The 15,936-nt window shown below is 44.9% G+C and overlaps 1 protein-coding gene across 1 annotated transcript in view; it reads right to left on the bottom strand.

Moving 5' to 3' along the window:
* The window catches only part of LOC122812116, a 1,581,175-nt gene that overhangs the window by 182,321 nt on the left and 1,382,918 nt on the right, over positions 1-15,936 (bottom strand). The window contains exon 11 of the mRNA XM_044084402.1: positions 2,421-2,456. Within this exon, the coding sequence (XP_043940337.1) occupies positions 2,421-2,456 (36 nt within the window). The remainder of the gene's footprint in view (positions 1-2,420; positions 2,457-15,936) is intronic.

Genomic DNA, 15,936 nt, shown 5'->3' with positions numbered 1-15,936 from the left:
CTGTAGCCTTGGTCTATAGTTTGCAAAATCCACTTGTCTCTTGTGATATAGTGCCAATTTTTTGAAAATAAGGTTAACTTCCCGCCTAAGGGTGCTGCTATTTGTTCCCTGGTAGGCGGTGTCAGAGCCAAGTCACTGTGATTGTCCTGTTGTAGTGGCAGTGGTTGTGTCTGTGCCTCGTTGGTTATTGCCTTGCCACTGGCGTCCTCTGTAGGCACCTCCTCTGGATTGATTTCTGCCTCTGGAACGTCTATTCCTGCCTCTCTGAGGTTTAGAGGAGTCTGGAAAGGACCAATTTTTTGAAGGCCAGTTCCTGCTAAACCTTGGGGGCTGAACCTGTAAGAAATCTTTAACTGTTTGTACAGATTTTGCCTTCTCTTCCATTTTCTTCATTACTTGCTGGGCAGGAGAACCAAATAGACTGACCTTATCCATAGGAGCATCTAATAAGCTTTGCTTTAACATGATCCGGCAAGACCTGTTCTTTCAACCATGCATGCCTTCTTATAACTGTGCCAGTCATGGCTGATCTAAATGAAGCCTCCAGTGCATCATAGCCACATTTTAAAGAATGGTTACTAACCTGCTGAATGTTATTCACCATTTCTAAAACATATTTCTTATCTAAGGAATCATCAGAGGACAGTTTCTTAGTTAACTGATCAAGCATAAACTCTTGGTATTGGATCATATGAAACTGACAGTTCAAAGCTCTAGCTGAGAGAGTAGCAGAGGTGTAAACTTTTTTACCCCATCTCTCTAAGGACCTGGATTCCCTTTCAGAAGGAGAGGGTTTTTGCTGAGGTCGAAGCTACTGCCTTAGGCCCCTGGGAGATAGTCTCAGGATCTGCAAGGGGAGCCTTGTATAGATGGTGATGAGTGTCCGGGACCCTGTAAAACCTATCGGGCTTGGCAGGGGCTGGAGGTAAAGTATCAGGAGCAGTGCAATCATCATTAAATGCATCATCCACAACAGGAAGAACTGGAGGTATAGCTAAGGGCCTATGTTGCGGTAAATGTAGAAAGGTCCTAAGCCTTTTTCTTGAATCAGAGAAATCTTGTCCCTGCATTGGAATTGCTCTCTCATGGCATGTAAGGTTTCCCCAAAGGAAAATTCCTCTGGTGGAGAGGCAGAAGGGATAGATTCTTCAGCATCGGAATCTTCATAAGTAGAAAAAGGAGCCTCTGGATGGTCTGTATTGTCTGAAACATCAGAAGAATCATCTGAGGACACTGGCTCAGGGGGCTCTGCTCTAGGTCTCTTTTCTGGAGGCTGAGAGGCCCTGTCTGGGTGAGATTGGGATCCCTTATTAAAGAGATGAGATCCTCTGCCAGAGTAAGCATTTGAGAACTGGAACTGGGCCTGTGTGAGGGGGGCTTAACAGGCACAGATTTAGCAGATTTGGCTGCTTTAGCCCTGGCAAAGGCCTTTATAGACATGGCTGCAGGAGGCCTAGCAGCACCACGTGCTGGGGTAGAGACATCCAAAGGGATGGTGTCCGATAATTCTAGAGGAACCACATTAATAGGCAAAACTTCAGAGGCCGATTCAACTAGGGTAGCAGGAGCCTCGGTAGTAGTCATGGATTCGGCTGAAGATTGACCCGTTTGCTCAGTTTCGGCCGAAACAGACACTCGCGGTTTGCTTAACCGTGGTTTCGGCCGAAACCGCGGACCGCGAGTGTCGGTCTTTTTCTTTGCGTTTCTTAATTTGAGAAGTCGGAGGATCCGACGGCATAATGTACGCAAAATCTGAGCAGAAAAACTGTTCAGCAAACTCAGACGCCTAAGCGTTCGTCGGTTGAAGGAAGCACAGGCTAAACAGGCTGCTACGTCGTGGTCTGGGCCTAAACAAGGTAAGCAGTAAGAGTGGAAATCTTTATGAGGTATTTGTTTCCCACAAGTTAAACAGTTATTCACTTTTTCTGACATCGGCTGAGGCAAGAAAGAGTCCCCAACGGGGTACTTAGCTTTTTAGAAGTCTTCGAAGTAGTATTCGGTAGTAGTAATCTCTGGATCTGACCGACCGGCACTTGCGAACAGCTTCTGCTTCGGGCGCCACCCGGCAAGAAAGACTGAGGAAAATGGCGTCGGCTGATGCCTTTATACCCGAAGACCAGCAGAGATGACGTCGGGTGAAGTGCGACCCCAACCGAGGCCAGACCCAGACTTTGGAATCCGGCCGACCGAAGGGCTGCCTGACGACAGGACAACCCATTTGTTAGGACTGCAGATGCATCCTTGAAGGACATCTGAAACCCTTTTAAAAGAACTGTTGCACATTAACCTGATGCAGAAATATAAACCATTACTGTATTAATGTCTCAAGAAATTAAACTAGAGTTAGTGTTTGCTTTTCCTGTTGAACTGCTGCATATTCTTTCAGCCATCAACGTTATACATATAAAGTAGGCACTTGCCTTCGATTTTCGCTTTCTTGAAAGCCAAATGCAGGCCTGCAAAATAAAAAAAAATAATTTACATAACCTACATCAAGACCATCAACATTTCAACTGCAAACTGCATGATCTACATCAAGCGTGACTAAAATTTGATTGAAAATGACATTCTGCTAGCCTACAGGTCAACAGTGGCTATTTTTGCATAACTGACAGGTTTAAGCAGTTTTATCCTCAACCTCTGTCAGAACCCCGCACATACACACTAGTGGAAAAAGAGAAAGTGTACATACAGTATTGCATACCATGTAGAAATGAAGTGAATCTAACTGTTCTCAGGGAAGGACACCACATCTTTAAAAATGCTAATAGGAGTGCACAAACTACAGTTGTGTCACCTTACCATAAATGCAAAATGTTAGTCTGTACTAGCGCAGCAATAACCATATGCATATTCCTTGCAGTGGTAGCTCTTAGCCAGCTTAAGTAACAGATTTAAATCCCTATTCCTGGCTTGGTGCACACCCTGCACCGGACATCAGGGCATCTGGGTATAAGGGTAGTCTGCCAGTACCATCTTGTCTTTCGTGCCTTAAGCAAAAAAGAAGCTCCAGGCCCAGAGCACAAGGCATCAAAAAGTTCCCACTGTGCAGGGGAAGGAAAGCACAATTTAAGAACTTACCATAACAGCTGATGTCCTGTTTATCACCAGTGCATTATTCCTAAACACTGGGTTACCACCACTGCCATGCAGACGAGGTACTAAAACTTTATCTTCCTAGTATTGTGCATATGGCATGTGACCTCAGCTTGTAAGCACAATGGTATATAGGTGAATGCCAAGAGCATAATTCCTCAAACCATCTCCTAAGCCAGCAGCCTGAAGACACCAGATAGACTGGTCAGCTAAGAGGAGCTAAGCATAAAGTGGTAAGGAGTCTCCTTGGCTCTAGAATGTGTCCACAGGATAAGAAAAAAGGACAGAGAGGTAGTAGAAAATCAAAGTAGTGTGGAAGAAATATTGCAAAAGTGATCAGTAGGACACCTACTGTTACAGTAAGTTCTTACACAACTGTACTAGGTTCTGAGCAAAATCACTGTTGCAGTACTCAAGATATGGGCGATTGCCAGAGCAGGAGGTGGTAGAGACGAGGGAAACTGGATAAAGGGGCAGGATGAGCTTGTCCAGGAAACCAGACAGGTCAGACCTAGTAAAGGCAGCCCTGCACCTTAAGGCATCAATCTTGCAATTCTTGAAGGTGTGCAGAGATGACCAGAAAGCCACTTCCAAGATAGACTAAGCATCCATACCCTTGTAGAATACCCCAGAGGCCACTGCCTAAGTAGAATGCGCTTTTCGACAGAAAGGCAAAATTTTCCCATGTTGTGTGTAACAGAAAGAAATAACCTTCGATATCCAAGATGCAATGGATTGCTTAGAGATGGGATGGACTAGTTTGGAATCCATGAATGAACATGCTGGTCAGTGTTGGATAGTATTTCTTTATCCAGGTAAAACCTTAGCTACCTGTTATCTACGGATTAGAAAATTCTTTCCCACTTATTTTGGGAATAAGGGAAAAAGGGAGCAAGGTGGATGGCCTGGATGAGAGACATCTCATTCACTACTGTATGCATGAACAGACTGGCACTGTCACCCTGTTTCTGTGGAAAATGAGAAAGGGTGGAATAACCATAACCTGAAGTTCAGACACACTTCAGGCAGAGTTAAGAATCAGCAGTAGGACAGTCTTCCAGGTACAGAATTTTAAGGTGGCAGAAGCTGCTGACTTGAAAAGTGGTAAAACAAGGTTTTCCAGTACACAGCTGAGATCCCAGGGAGGAGAAATGCGTTTCCTAGGTGGCTTAAGATGCAAGACTCCCCCTCAAGAAGAGTTTGACCACGATCCTGGGGATGAGAGCAGCAGCAAGAAGCAAGTAGACATTAAAGGCAGACAGATGGGCTTTAATGAAAAAGTAGGCAAGACCAGAACATAATAATTTGCATCTGATTAAGAATGGAGTCCTGGCTATGCTTGAAGCACCAAATCGAAAATCTTTTCCACTTAGTAGTTCGTAATTTTCTGGATTCCTGTAGAACCTGAACCACCTCCTCAGAGATGCGTTTTTTAGGGATCAAACCCCATCATCCACACAGAAGCTAAATTTGGACAGAGGATCAGATCTTGCTGTTGAGTGAGCAGATCTAGTTTCAACTCTATTTTCCAACAGTTTCCCTTGTACAGGTGGAGAAGGAGGGTAATCCAATGTTGTCTTGGCCAGAAGGGGGACAGAAGTAGGAATTTTGGAACTTCCTTTTGAACTTTTTGAAGGATTTTTATAAGTAGTGGCAGACAGGGGAAGACGTATAGGAACACCCCCTACCACTGGAAAAAAGGCACCTGCCTCGAGACTGGTGTAAAACAAGGAAAGCTGGTGGGTTTACTGGGGAAGTAAAAAGGTATGCCTGTTGCATTCCCCCCATTGATTCCTTACTCTTCTGAAGTCTTATTTGTTCTAGGTCCAAAGGGTCACACCAGTATTTTCTCCTGTGACTGAATGTATGCAGCTGACAGCCATGCACATTTGTGCAGCTATTTGCCATGCCTCCTGTGCTAGCCTGCTCAATTGGTAAGATCATGTGCCCCCCCCCCCCGTGCTGGTTCAGATACCACAACTGTGGTGCTGTCGGTGTACTCCAGTAATGAGCCTGGTTTCCATACACCTATCTGCAGTGCATGCAGAAGAGCTCTTATTTCTTTCAGACAACTTTTCAGGATGGGGGAGTGCCAATTTCACCTGCAGTTGGTGGGATCCTGTCCAAGTCCCCATGGTCTGTCCAAGGCATCTGTGTGAAAGACTTGACTGGGTGGGGCTGGGGTGAAAGAAAGGCATGGGTTGAGCATGACCTGTTTTTCTCAGCACAGTAGCTCTTTTTTTGAGGCAAGGTAATAGAAGTATCAGAGCTCCTAGAGGATGGGAATGTTGAGACCAGACTGATTTCAGGTACCACAGAATTTTCTGCACGAGCTGTCTGTCCAGAAAACACACTGGAATGGCAGCTGCCATGAAACTCAAGGATCAGAATACCACCCTTGCTATATTCTGAGACGAGTAGTGGTTTCTGAAAATGATAGCTATACTAAAATATTTCAGAAGGAAGGCAGGCAAGCATTCTGCAGGTTTCTAGTCTGCAATCCAAAGACCACGTCCTGACTGGGTGTGAGTCAAGACAGGATTCTTTGAAGTAGACTGTGAACCCTAGGACGGCCAGAAGATGTAAGGTGAAATGCACATATTTGAGGAGGAAGTCTATGGAGAGATCTTGAATGAGTACGTCATCCAGGTAAGTGAAAATATGAATTCACTGTGTGCTACATAAGGCTACCATTGGAGCCAGGCACTTTGTAAAAACTCTTGGTGTAGCAGAAAGACCAAAGGGCAAAACAGTAAGCTGAAAATGAGATGAATCCAGAGAAAAATCTAAAGAATTTCCTGCAAGGTTGAATTGGGATGTGGGGTAAGCATCCTTTAGATCTAATGATACAGTAAAAAGTATGAGGAAAAATGAAAGGCAGAAGGGTGTGCAGAGAGCATTTTCAAGGTGGGTACTTTAGAGAGGCATTTAAGAGAGAATCCTTTACCTATGAAGCATGGCATGCTTTCTATGGTGCCTTAATCTACCAAGTCCTGAATGACGGGAACAAGCAAAGGCAGCTGGTTTTGTGGAGGAGGAAAGTCCTTTAAGATGTGATATTTTCCCATGACATGGCATAGCCTTCTTTGACGGTAAGAACCCATTTGTCTGTAGTTACCATTTTCTAGAAAGGAAAGGGGACACAAGTCTTTTTGAAAAAAGGGTGGAGGGACTGAGGAAGCGAGATGAATAGTTGGGAAGGTAGTCAGAAGTTTTTGCCTCAAAAGGGAGGCTTTCCCGAGGGAGAATCCCCATGAGGATGGTCCAAGACACTGCATTTTTACTTTCTTGTTGAAAGGTCGCTCTTAAAATATGTGGATTTGGCTGGGTAGTTCCTGTGGTATCTAAGGACTGTAGAAAGTAAAATTCTCCTACAATCCTTCATAGTCTTACCTTGCTCTTGGGGGGGGGGGGGGGCTTTGAAGAATTTTGCAGCTTCTGTACCAAAGAGATCTTTTGTCTAGGGCTGAATCTAAGATGTTAGATTTGAAATCTTCAGGGATGGGTTGGCTGCACAACCATGCATAACATCTGATGACAGAACCTGTCACCGCAGCCTTGGAAGAAGCATCCACAGCATAACAACTGCACTGATGCTATGCCTAGCAATTTGAATAGCCAAAGACAGCAAGGTATGCACAAGCTGCTTATAATCTGCAGAATGCAAGTCTGACATAACTTTATTCAGAGACTGCAGAACAGACAGCAAATAGTCATCTTCATCTGGTAGCTTTGAAGGAAAGGGTGGAAGAGGAGTAGACTCTCTTCCCACCTCTCCACACCCCTACTACAGCCTTATCCCTTCTCTGGGAAGGGCATTAGCACAGGGGAGATATTTAGAAGGGTTATCAGAAGGCAGGGAGAAAGCAGCAGGGTCAACCACAGAGTTTTTAGAGGGATTTCAGGTCATCAGGCACACTGTAGAATCTTTGTCTTTTAGGTGCTGGTGATTGAGAATCCGGAGCTGACTATGTAGACTGATCATTACCTTGGTATGCATTTAGTACTGGAGGGGCTGGAGTGCCCATTTTGAGACTATAGTCTCTCTTGAATATCCAACATTCGCTCAGACTGCCATTCAAAATGCCTCTTCATTTTCTGAATAGTTTCCACAAAGGAGGACTCCTCAACAGGGGAGTCAGAAAGAGTCCCCTCTATCAGTGGAGAGCTGTCCTGGGGAATGCATCTGTAAGGAATAGTACAAGGAATGTTCAGAATCCAGATCCCATTTCCCCTCAAAGGAAGAGGAATCTTAACTATGCCTTTGTGGTGTGGCCTGCGGCAAATGAGACAAGGTGGTTTCAGGGACATAACTGCTTTAAATAAGCAGTAAATGAAGGCCATCCATGCTTTTTCTTTGGAAGATGTAGGGGAGGTCACATGCCTAATAATTCTGCATTTTCTTTTCAAGTGTGATGTCCACCTGAATGGGTCTCGGAAGTTTGGAGAAATGGCAAACTTCTAGGAGTGTCTGGAACTTTTTCCCTGACTAGGATTTGAGGAACTCCGTGTGGACCCTCTGAAATAAGTTGTTTGTCTGAGGCATCCTCCACCAGAAAGGCTTCAGGAGTCCTACCGGCCTCTGACAGTGTCTCAAGTAGATGGCAACTAAGTATTGGACAGACCGCAGGTTGAGACTTCAGTAGGTGCATCTGACAGATGCAAGGCAGAGAGTTGTCTCAGGGTCCTTTGAATTTCTTTGGTGTAAAGGGTATTCTGCCATTTTGGCTTAGGCCAGGCATTTTAGACACTGAGTTTTGAGGAACGTGTTAAGGGAAGAAAGTCTTCTCTCCTAAGGGTTTTAGGAGAAGACTGAAAAACGTAGCAGGTTTTGAGGTAGTGTTCCAGGCCTAAACAAAAAAGACACTTCGTGTGCAAATCTTTGTAACAGATTAGCCTTCTGCACTTGCACTTACCTCTCCAAGAGGACAACGAACAAAAATGATCTACACAATAAAAACTTGAAGAGGAAGGCTCCCCAATGTGGCACTCACCTGAAATGCAAAAAAGTGAAGGAATGACTCAAAGAAAATCAACCTGATGGACGTACAACCCGCGTTTGGGCGGGTGGTGAGGTAGGCTACTGTACACTTACATACGTCCGGTTCTATACCCAGATGCATAATAGCTGAGAACATGTCAGACATAGACCCTCAGGAAGGTAAAGATTTGGTATTCCGGATGGAAGTCAGTGGATGAAAACCCTGCATTAAGATTACTGCAAAAGTGATTTCAGTCAGGACCCTTGGAGATACTAGAAATGCCTGCAGCAGCATGAAAGGTAGCAGAGTGTACAAGGAGAGCACTTCAAGTTAGCACTTTACAGAAACTGCTTAGTAAACAGAGATCCAGTATGGGTTTTCACCGCCCTTCTTTCTTTGGTACTAAGAAAAGTCTCGAGTAAAAGCCTTTTCCCACTAAATCTTTGGGCATTGGTCTATTTTGCCTTACACCTGTAATTCTTGTACAATAAGTGGAAGTGATCTGGTTGTGGGGAGGTGGAGGCATGCCATTTAGTGTGGGGGGGGGGGGTTCTATCCAATAGAAAGCACCCACTGTCTGCAGTAATTCTTTCCAGGTGGAGACTGAACGGGTTAGCCTTAGGGGGGGGGGGCCATGCAGGACAGAATTCATAGAAAGGTGTGCTCTCAAAGTGAAGCCTCCCAAAAGAGAAATCATTGTGGTCCCTCTGGGAATCACTTTCTGGGGGCCTTCATGTGTTTGACTGGGTCTAGGATTCCTTTTGACCAAAGATGTGAGTTTGGCTGGATAATTCCTCTGGCACCTAGGACAGAGGTTAACAGATCCTATCTGCAGTTCATGTTTTTTTTTTTTTTTTTTTTTTTTTTTTTTTTACCGGTTTGTGAAGTTTTGAAAAGGTTAGCTACTTGTGGTCCAAACAGCAGGTTTTTGTCGAAAGGTGAATCTACATTTTTTGCTTTAAGGTCTTAGCGGATCAGCTGACTACACAACCATATAAACCTGCAAATGACAGACAGTAGCAGCTGCTCTGGACGAGGCCTCTACAGCATAACTACAATTAATGCTACATCTTTCTATTTGTGTAGCTTAAGTAAAGACATTTGTTGCTTACAGTCAGTTCCCTGTGCATCCACCACTATCTTGTTCAAGTGAGGATGGATTTCAAATACTTGGTCATTTGGGTTTGGTAATTAATAGACCAGATTGCGTTAGTACAGGAAATGAAAAGCTTTTTACTCCACCTACCCATTGCTCTGCTACTTTTGTCTGAAGGGAGGGCACTGGCATTTGGAAGGAGCTTAGAAGGTTTTATCAGAAGAGAGGCACTGCAAAGGGGTCAGCCACATGGATTTTTAAACAAGAATTTATCATCAGGCACTCTGTAAAATGTCTGCCCTTTTGGGGACAGGAAGCTGCGTGCTAGGGTAGCAGAAGTGGAACGAAAGGCATATGAGAAAGCCTCAAGAACAGGAACAAGGGAAAAGGCTGGGGTGCCCATTTTCAAGAGGTTGTAGCATCTTTTCTGGACCTCTGTAATCTGTCTGGACTCGCAGTTCAAAATGCTTCACGTTTAAAAATTCTCCCTCTAAAAGCAGCTTCTTCCACAGGAGTCAGGAGAAAGTACAGTTGTGTACACTTACCATAAATGTAGATGTTAGAGTGTATTCACTGTTGCAGTCATTACATTTGGGTTATCTGCTTGCAGTAGCCCTCAGTTGGCCTGATTATCAAAGTCTTGGGTCCTGCGTCAGATGCGGTCCCTTCTTCCATGACGTGTTGATAGGAGTATAAAACATGCAGCCGATGCCATTACATCAGTTTTTCTTGCCCCAGATGTCAGGTGCCCCCCTAATGGGAAGCAATTAAATCTATAATACAAGGATATAACCTCCAACCAAAAAGCAAATACACCAAAAAGCTTTCTGAGTATAGTAACTGACAGTAGAGGTATAGCCAAAAGAAGAAAGGGGGCTGGAGGGAGAGTAACCAGGACTGCAACAGTGAATACACTCAGTCTACATTTATGGTAAGTGTACACAACTGTACTATGTTCTTCGTGTTTCTCTGTTGCAGTCATTACATTTGGGTAGATTCCCAAAGCTATGGTTGGGAGGAGGAATTTAGATAGAATAAGGACCAGCTACAAGGCCCTGCAAGACTGCAATGGCAAAACCAGCTCTAGATTTAGAGAAAATTGGCAAATGATAATGCTTGGTGAAAGTATGTACAGAACTCCAGGTAGCAGCTTCTAGGATGTCCCTTGTAGGGATGCCCCTGAGAAAGGCTGTAGAGATAGATGCAGCCCTGGTTGAATGGGGTCTGATGCCCTGTGGGATAGGTTTTCCATGGTGCTTATAGCAGAAATGAATGCAGTGGCCTATCCATTTTGACATGGTTTGCTTAGAAATAGCTTTCCCCTCTGTCCCTGCAGCAAATGCCACCAGCAGTTCGGATTTCCTTTGAGGTTTAGTCTTGTCCAAGTAGAATCTAAGTTGTCTGCGCACATCTAAGGAGTGCAGTATGGTTAGGAAAGAAGGTAGGCAAATGAATGGACTGAAACAGCCACACTGGATACCACCTTGGGCATGGAGGGACTGGTTCTGAGGAACACCCTGTCCGCATGAAAGATGATGAAGGCTCCACTGACAAGTGCCTGCAACTCAGATAGCCTTCTTACAGAAGTGACTGCTAAAAGGAAAGCGATTTTCCAGGAAAGGCATTTTAAACCTGCAATAGCAGCTGGCTTGAAAGGAGGAAGAGTGAGTTTCTCCAAGACTAAGTTAAGGTCCCAGGCTGGAGTTGGAGCTGCCCTCGGTGGCCTTAAATGTTTGTCCCAGAGCTGAAATGGCTGAGCCATGAATTTTGATGGAGGAAAAGGACAAGCCCTTATGAAATATCTCAGTCAAATATAGTAGAATCTGAGGTAGACTAGGCACTGGGTCGCTCATCCCTTGAGATTGGTTCCAGGTACAAAATATCTTTTCCAATTTGCAGCATAAGATTTTCTAGTACTAGGCCTCCTAGCCTCTAAAATATCCATAACTGATTTACTGAGGGGTGGTAAAGAAGAGATTAGTAATTAGCCAGGCTGCTAGCTTGAGGGTTTGCAGCTGAGGGTGCAGAATCTGGTTCCCCTGCTAAGACAACAGGGAAGGAGTCTGAGGCAGGTGCCATAGGGCCAAGCATGACACTGCGCAGGAGGGGGTACCAGTGTTGGCGTGGCCAGTCTGGTACAATTAAAATCGTACTTGGCTTGTCCCGTTTATCTTTAGTAGTACCTTGGAGAGCAGAGGCAGAGGAAGTAAGTCAAACTGATACGTTTTCCCAGCTGAAGGATAGAGCATCCACTTTCCAAGCTAGTTTGTGGGGAATCCTTGTGCAAAATTTGTCCAACTGATGGTTCTGGGGTGAGGCAAACTGGTCTATATCTGGGCTCCCCCATTTGCTTGTCAATATGTTGAAAATCCTTGGTTCCACTTTCCACTCGTGAGGGTCCATGAGGTTTCTGCTTAGTCCATCTGCCGGTGTATTTAGTTTTCCTGGCAGGAAATGAGCTTGTAAATTCACTTGGTAGCTCAAGGCTGTGTTCCACAATGCCATGGCTAGTCTGCAAAAGGGGTAAGAGTATGTACCCCCTGCTTATGTACCACATGACCATGGTGTTGTCAGTTTTTACCATTAGTTGTCCTGGAAGAATGTGGTCCTTGAAAGCCATCAGAGCATTCTGTACAGCTAACATTTCCTTTTGATTTATGTGTAGATGCATTTGACTCTAGTTCCATTTGCCCTGAATGCACTTCCCTGCCAGGTGAGCCCCCCCCCCCCCATGCATAGTCTGATGCGTCTGTTAAGGTTTGGGCAGCAGGGGGTAGTGTGAATGGTAGTCCCTTGTTTTGGTGGCAGGCCTCTGCCCACCAAAGGAACTCTAGGCGTAGACTAGGTATGACAGGAATCATAGCTTCTAGATACTGCGAATGCTGACACCATAGGCTTTTGAGATACCATTGCAGTTTCCTCATATGCAGCCTTGCATATGGAATTAGATGAATGCAGGTGGCCATGAACCCCAAGGCCTGCAGTATTTTCCTTGCAAATAACTGGGATTTTGTGGCCTCTTGTCTGAAGTAGTTTGTCAAATGAGTCCGCTTCTCTGGTGTGAGGAAAGCCATCTGGGAAGATGTATTGAAGCTTGCTCCCAGGACTATAATTTGTTGACAGGGTACCAGGTGTGATTTCTTTTTATTTATGGTGTACCCCAGACAAGTCAGTACCCTCTGAACAATGGCCAGATGATTCAAAAGTATGCCCTGGCTTTCTGCCTGAATTAGTCAATCATCCAGGTATGGATATATTTGAATATTTCTTTGCATGCAGAATGCAACGGCTGGAGTTAGGTACTTGAATACCCTGGACGCAGTAGATACGCCAAAGGGCAGTGCAGAGAACTGATGGTACATGTCACCTACTTTAAAGCATAGGTATCTTCTGCAAGACTCCCTGATAGGTATGTGCAGGTATGCTTCTTTTACGTCTAGTGTTGTCAACCATGCATCTTTGCCTAGCATAGGAAGCAGCTGGTGAAGAGTCAGCATCTTGAATTTTGGAATCACCAGAAAGGTACTTAAGAGTAGAAAGGTCCAGGATAGGACGCCATGTATTGCCTTTTCTGGGTACCAGAAAAAGTCTCGAATAGAAACCTTGTCCCTTTCCTCTTCTGGTACCATATGAATAGCCCCCATGCTTAAGAGACAGTACTTGACTTTGGGCCTCTGCCCACTGATTTGGGGGTAGATCTGGCCACCCGCTTGGTGTTGGTAAGGTGTGAAAGTGAAATCTGTACCCTGGGGACACTATTTAAAACCCCTTTGTCCTGGGTAATGAGTTCCCAGTTTTTGGCTTGCAGACCAATCTTTCCACATAAAGGAGCATTCAGTTGGGAAGTGCTTGGAAGTTTTAAAAGCAAGTCATTGAGATAGTTTTCCATGGGGGGAGTCTTACTCCCTGATTTGGGTGTGGAAACCCCCCACTGCTTTAGTCTTGTGTGTCCCCTGGAACTGAAACCTGGGGTTTCTGCTGTCTGGGTTTGGCTTAAGACTTGGAAGGGGCTGGAAAGGACCAATTCTTTGAGGGCCAGTGCCTGCTAAATCTAGGAGGCTGAACTTGTAAGAAATCTTTAACAGTTTGCATAGATTAGGCTCTATCTTCCATCTTTTTAAGAACTTCCTCAGCCTTGTTGCCAAACAGGCGGTCCTGATTTAAGAGCATCCAAAAATTTAGCTTTAACACGATCAGGCAAAGACTGCTCCTTAAGCCAAGCATGCCTTTTGAGCACAGACCAAGTAACAGCAGCCCTGCAAGGGGCCTCTAATGAATCAAATCCACATTGCAAAGTACTTTTTCCCACCTGTTCAGCAGAATGCATTAAATCCTGTAATTCTTTATTTTCCGCAGTCAGGAAACATCATTTTCTGTTTAAGCAATCCAACATGTTGCTGATACTCAGTTTAAAGCCCTAATGGCCAAGGTTGCAGAAGGGTAAACCTTCTTACCCCATCTATCCAACACCCTGGAGTCTATCAGAAGGGGTAGGATTTTTAGCAGAAGCCTCAATGCCCTTGGGTCCCTGTGAAATAGTCTCTGGATCCGCAATAGGATTTTTAAAAAGGAACTTGTGTGAATCAGGAACCCTGTAACATCGGTCAGGTTTTCTGGGAGCAGGAGGCAAAGAATCAGGGCCCAAACTAGATTCCGAAAAAGCATCAATGACTAGTACAGGAGGAATAGCTAACGGCCTATATGCTGAGGCAGGAGTAAGAAATCCCTAAGCCTCTTTTTTGAATCAGAAAAATCCTGGCTTTCCCAGAGGAAATGCTCCCTTAGAGTATGTAAGGTTTCACCAAAAAAAAAAAAAAAATCCTCGAGGGGAAGCAGACGGAATAGAGTCCTCTGCATCAGAATCCTCATAAGTAGGTAAGGGCAAATCCAGATCAGAAAAATCAGAATCCTGTTCAGATTAACAACTTCAGTCCTAAGCCTGTTAGAAGGGGGAGGTTGGCTTCCGCTGATTAGAGCTATAAAATCTTCAGCCATTCTTATTTGTTTTTTAGGCATAGAGCCCTGAGCATGCGCGGCCTGGGCATCTGTTTTTTAGGCATTTTTCGAGATTTAGGCCTAAATGAAGGCGGCATCTGTTTAATATACAAGTCCTTAGGCCTGAATACACCCTCAGAAGCCAGTGCCTGCACAGCGGCTCCGGACCCATCCAAGGTAGAGACATCCGCGGGTTCCATAGTTGAAGCATCTCGTGGCATACCGGACTCCAAATGGGTTGCAGCAGAGGCCTGCGAATCAGAAGTAGCGGGTATTAGGGGCTGCGAAAGCGCCTCACTGAGTACTGGTAAACTGGCAATTGGCTTAGAAGCGCCAGCAGTTTTGGACCTCGGCAGCTGTCTCTATCTTTGCGTTTTTTTCAAAATCCCGGTAGTCGGATGGCTAACAAACAGCATTAGTGGATAATTAAACAGAGAATCGAAATATTTAAAAGCAAAAATGCACAGACGGATAGTGAGCTGATTAAATAAAGCACAAAACCGACAGTAAGGTATGTCGTTGGTCAGGGCCTAGGCTAGGAATATAGTACGAATGAAAATCTTTATGAATCTTTATGAGGTATTTGTTTTCCACAAATAATGCAATTAACTTTTACCGACATCGGTAAGGAGCAAGAAAAAGTTTCCCCAATGGGGTACTTCGCTTTAGTTGAAGTCTTCAGTTCTGAAACTCGAAAATGAAAATTTCAGGAGTCAGCCGACTGGCACTTGAACTGCTTCTGCTTCGGGCACCGCACGGCAAGAAAGACTGTGGTAATGGCATCGGCTGCATGTTTTATACCCCTGATGACATGGAACACGGGGACAGCATCCGACGCAGGACCCAAGACTCTTAATCAGGCCGATTGAGGGCTACTGCAAGCAGATAACCCAAATGTAATGACTGCAACAGTGAAACACGAAGGAAATGTGGAACCACTACCACACGGGGCTTGGTCAGGAGAATAAATCTTAGAGGGGTGGGGCAGAGAATGGTCAGAATCTGTATTCTCATCTACAGAGTAAGATGAATCCACAGCAATCTTGAGAAATGAGGTAGGGGGGCTAGGAAGAAAAGGATTCGGGGCCAAAATGGCTATGAACAACCTCTGAGAAAAGATTAGCCATTCCTTCTCCCTAGGAGGAGACTTAAATGCTTACAGTCTGACACTTTGGCGTGATGTCCGCCTGAAGCAAGCGCTGTGGTTCAGATTCCTGAGGTACCTTGTTAAGTTCACCTGGGATCTCCTCAACTAGTATCAAGGTGAACTCCTCAACTAGTATCAGAGTAATACTCTCTCAGCTACCACCATTCTCTGTGGAGTCCTCAGTCGTAAGGCCCTGTGATGTCATACTGGCCTCCAGCACAGTCTTGGTAGAGGGCCATCTGAGATGGAATTGGATGTACCGCAGGTTCTGAAACCTCAGCAGGTATATCGGACTCAGTCATCTGAGTCTCTGACCTAGGCCTTTTTTTTTTTTTTTTTTTAAAGTGGTAGCAGTATGTCTGGGGAAGCAGGATCCACCATCTTGACTTCCAAAAAGTGTTTAACAGGATCACAATGCATGCCTTGGGTACAAACAATTGGCAAAAGGAACAGGCCTTGTAGTCCTGCTCTGCTCATAAGCAGAAGAGATGCTAGGTATGCAAGTCTTTTAGGGTTTGTCTAATGCACTCTCACTTGCTCCATCCTGACTCCTAACACTGACAAGGCAAAACACTTTAGAAAGATAAAGGACGTTCCCTAATGGGGCACTTATCCATTTG

The sequence above is a fragment of the Protopterus annectens genome, chromosome 9.part0 (genome assembly GCF_019279795.1).
Source record: "Protopterus annectens isolate FY-2018-M chromosome 9.part0, PAN1.0, whole genome shotgun sequence".
Taxonomy (NCBI): domain Eukaryota; kingdom Metazoa; phylum Chordata; order Ceratodontiformes; family Protopteridae; genus Protopterus; species Protopterus annectens.
Note: the sequence above shows the minus strand (reverse complement) of the source record. Positions and strands in the feature narration are given on the sequence as shown.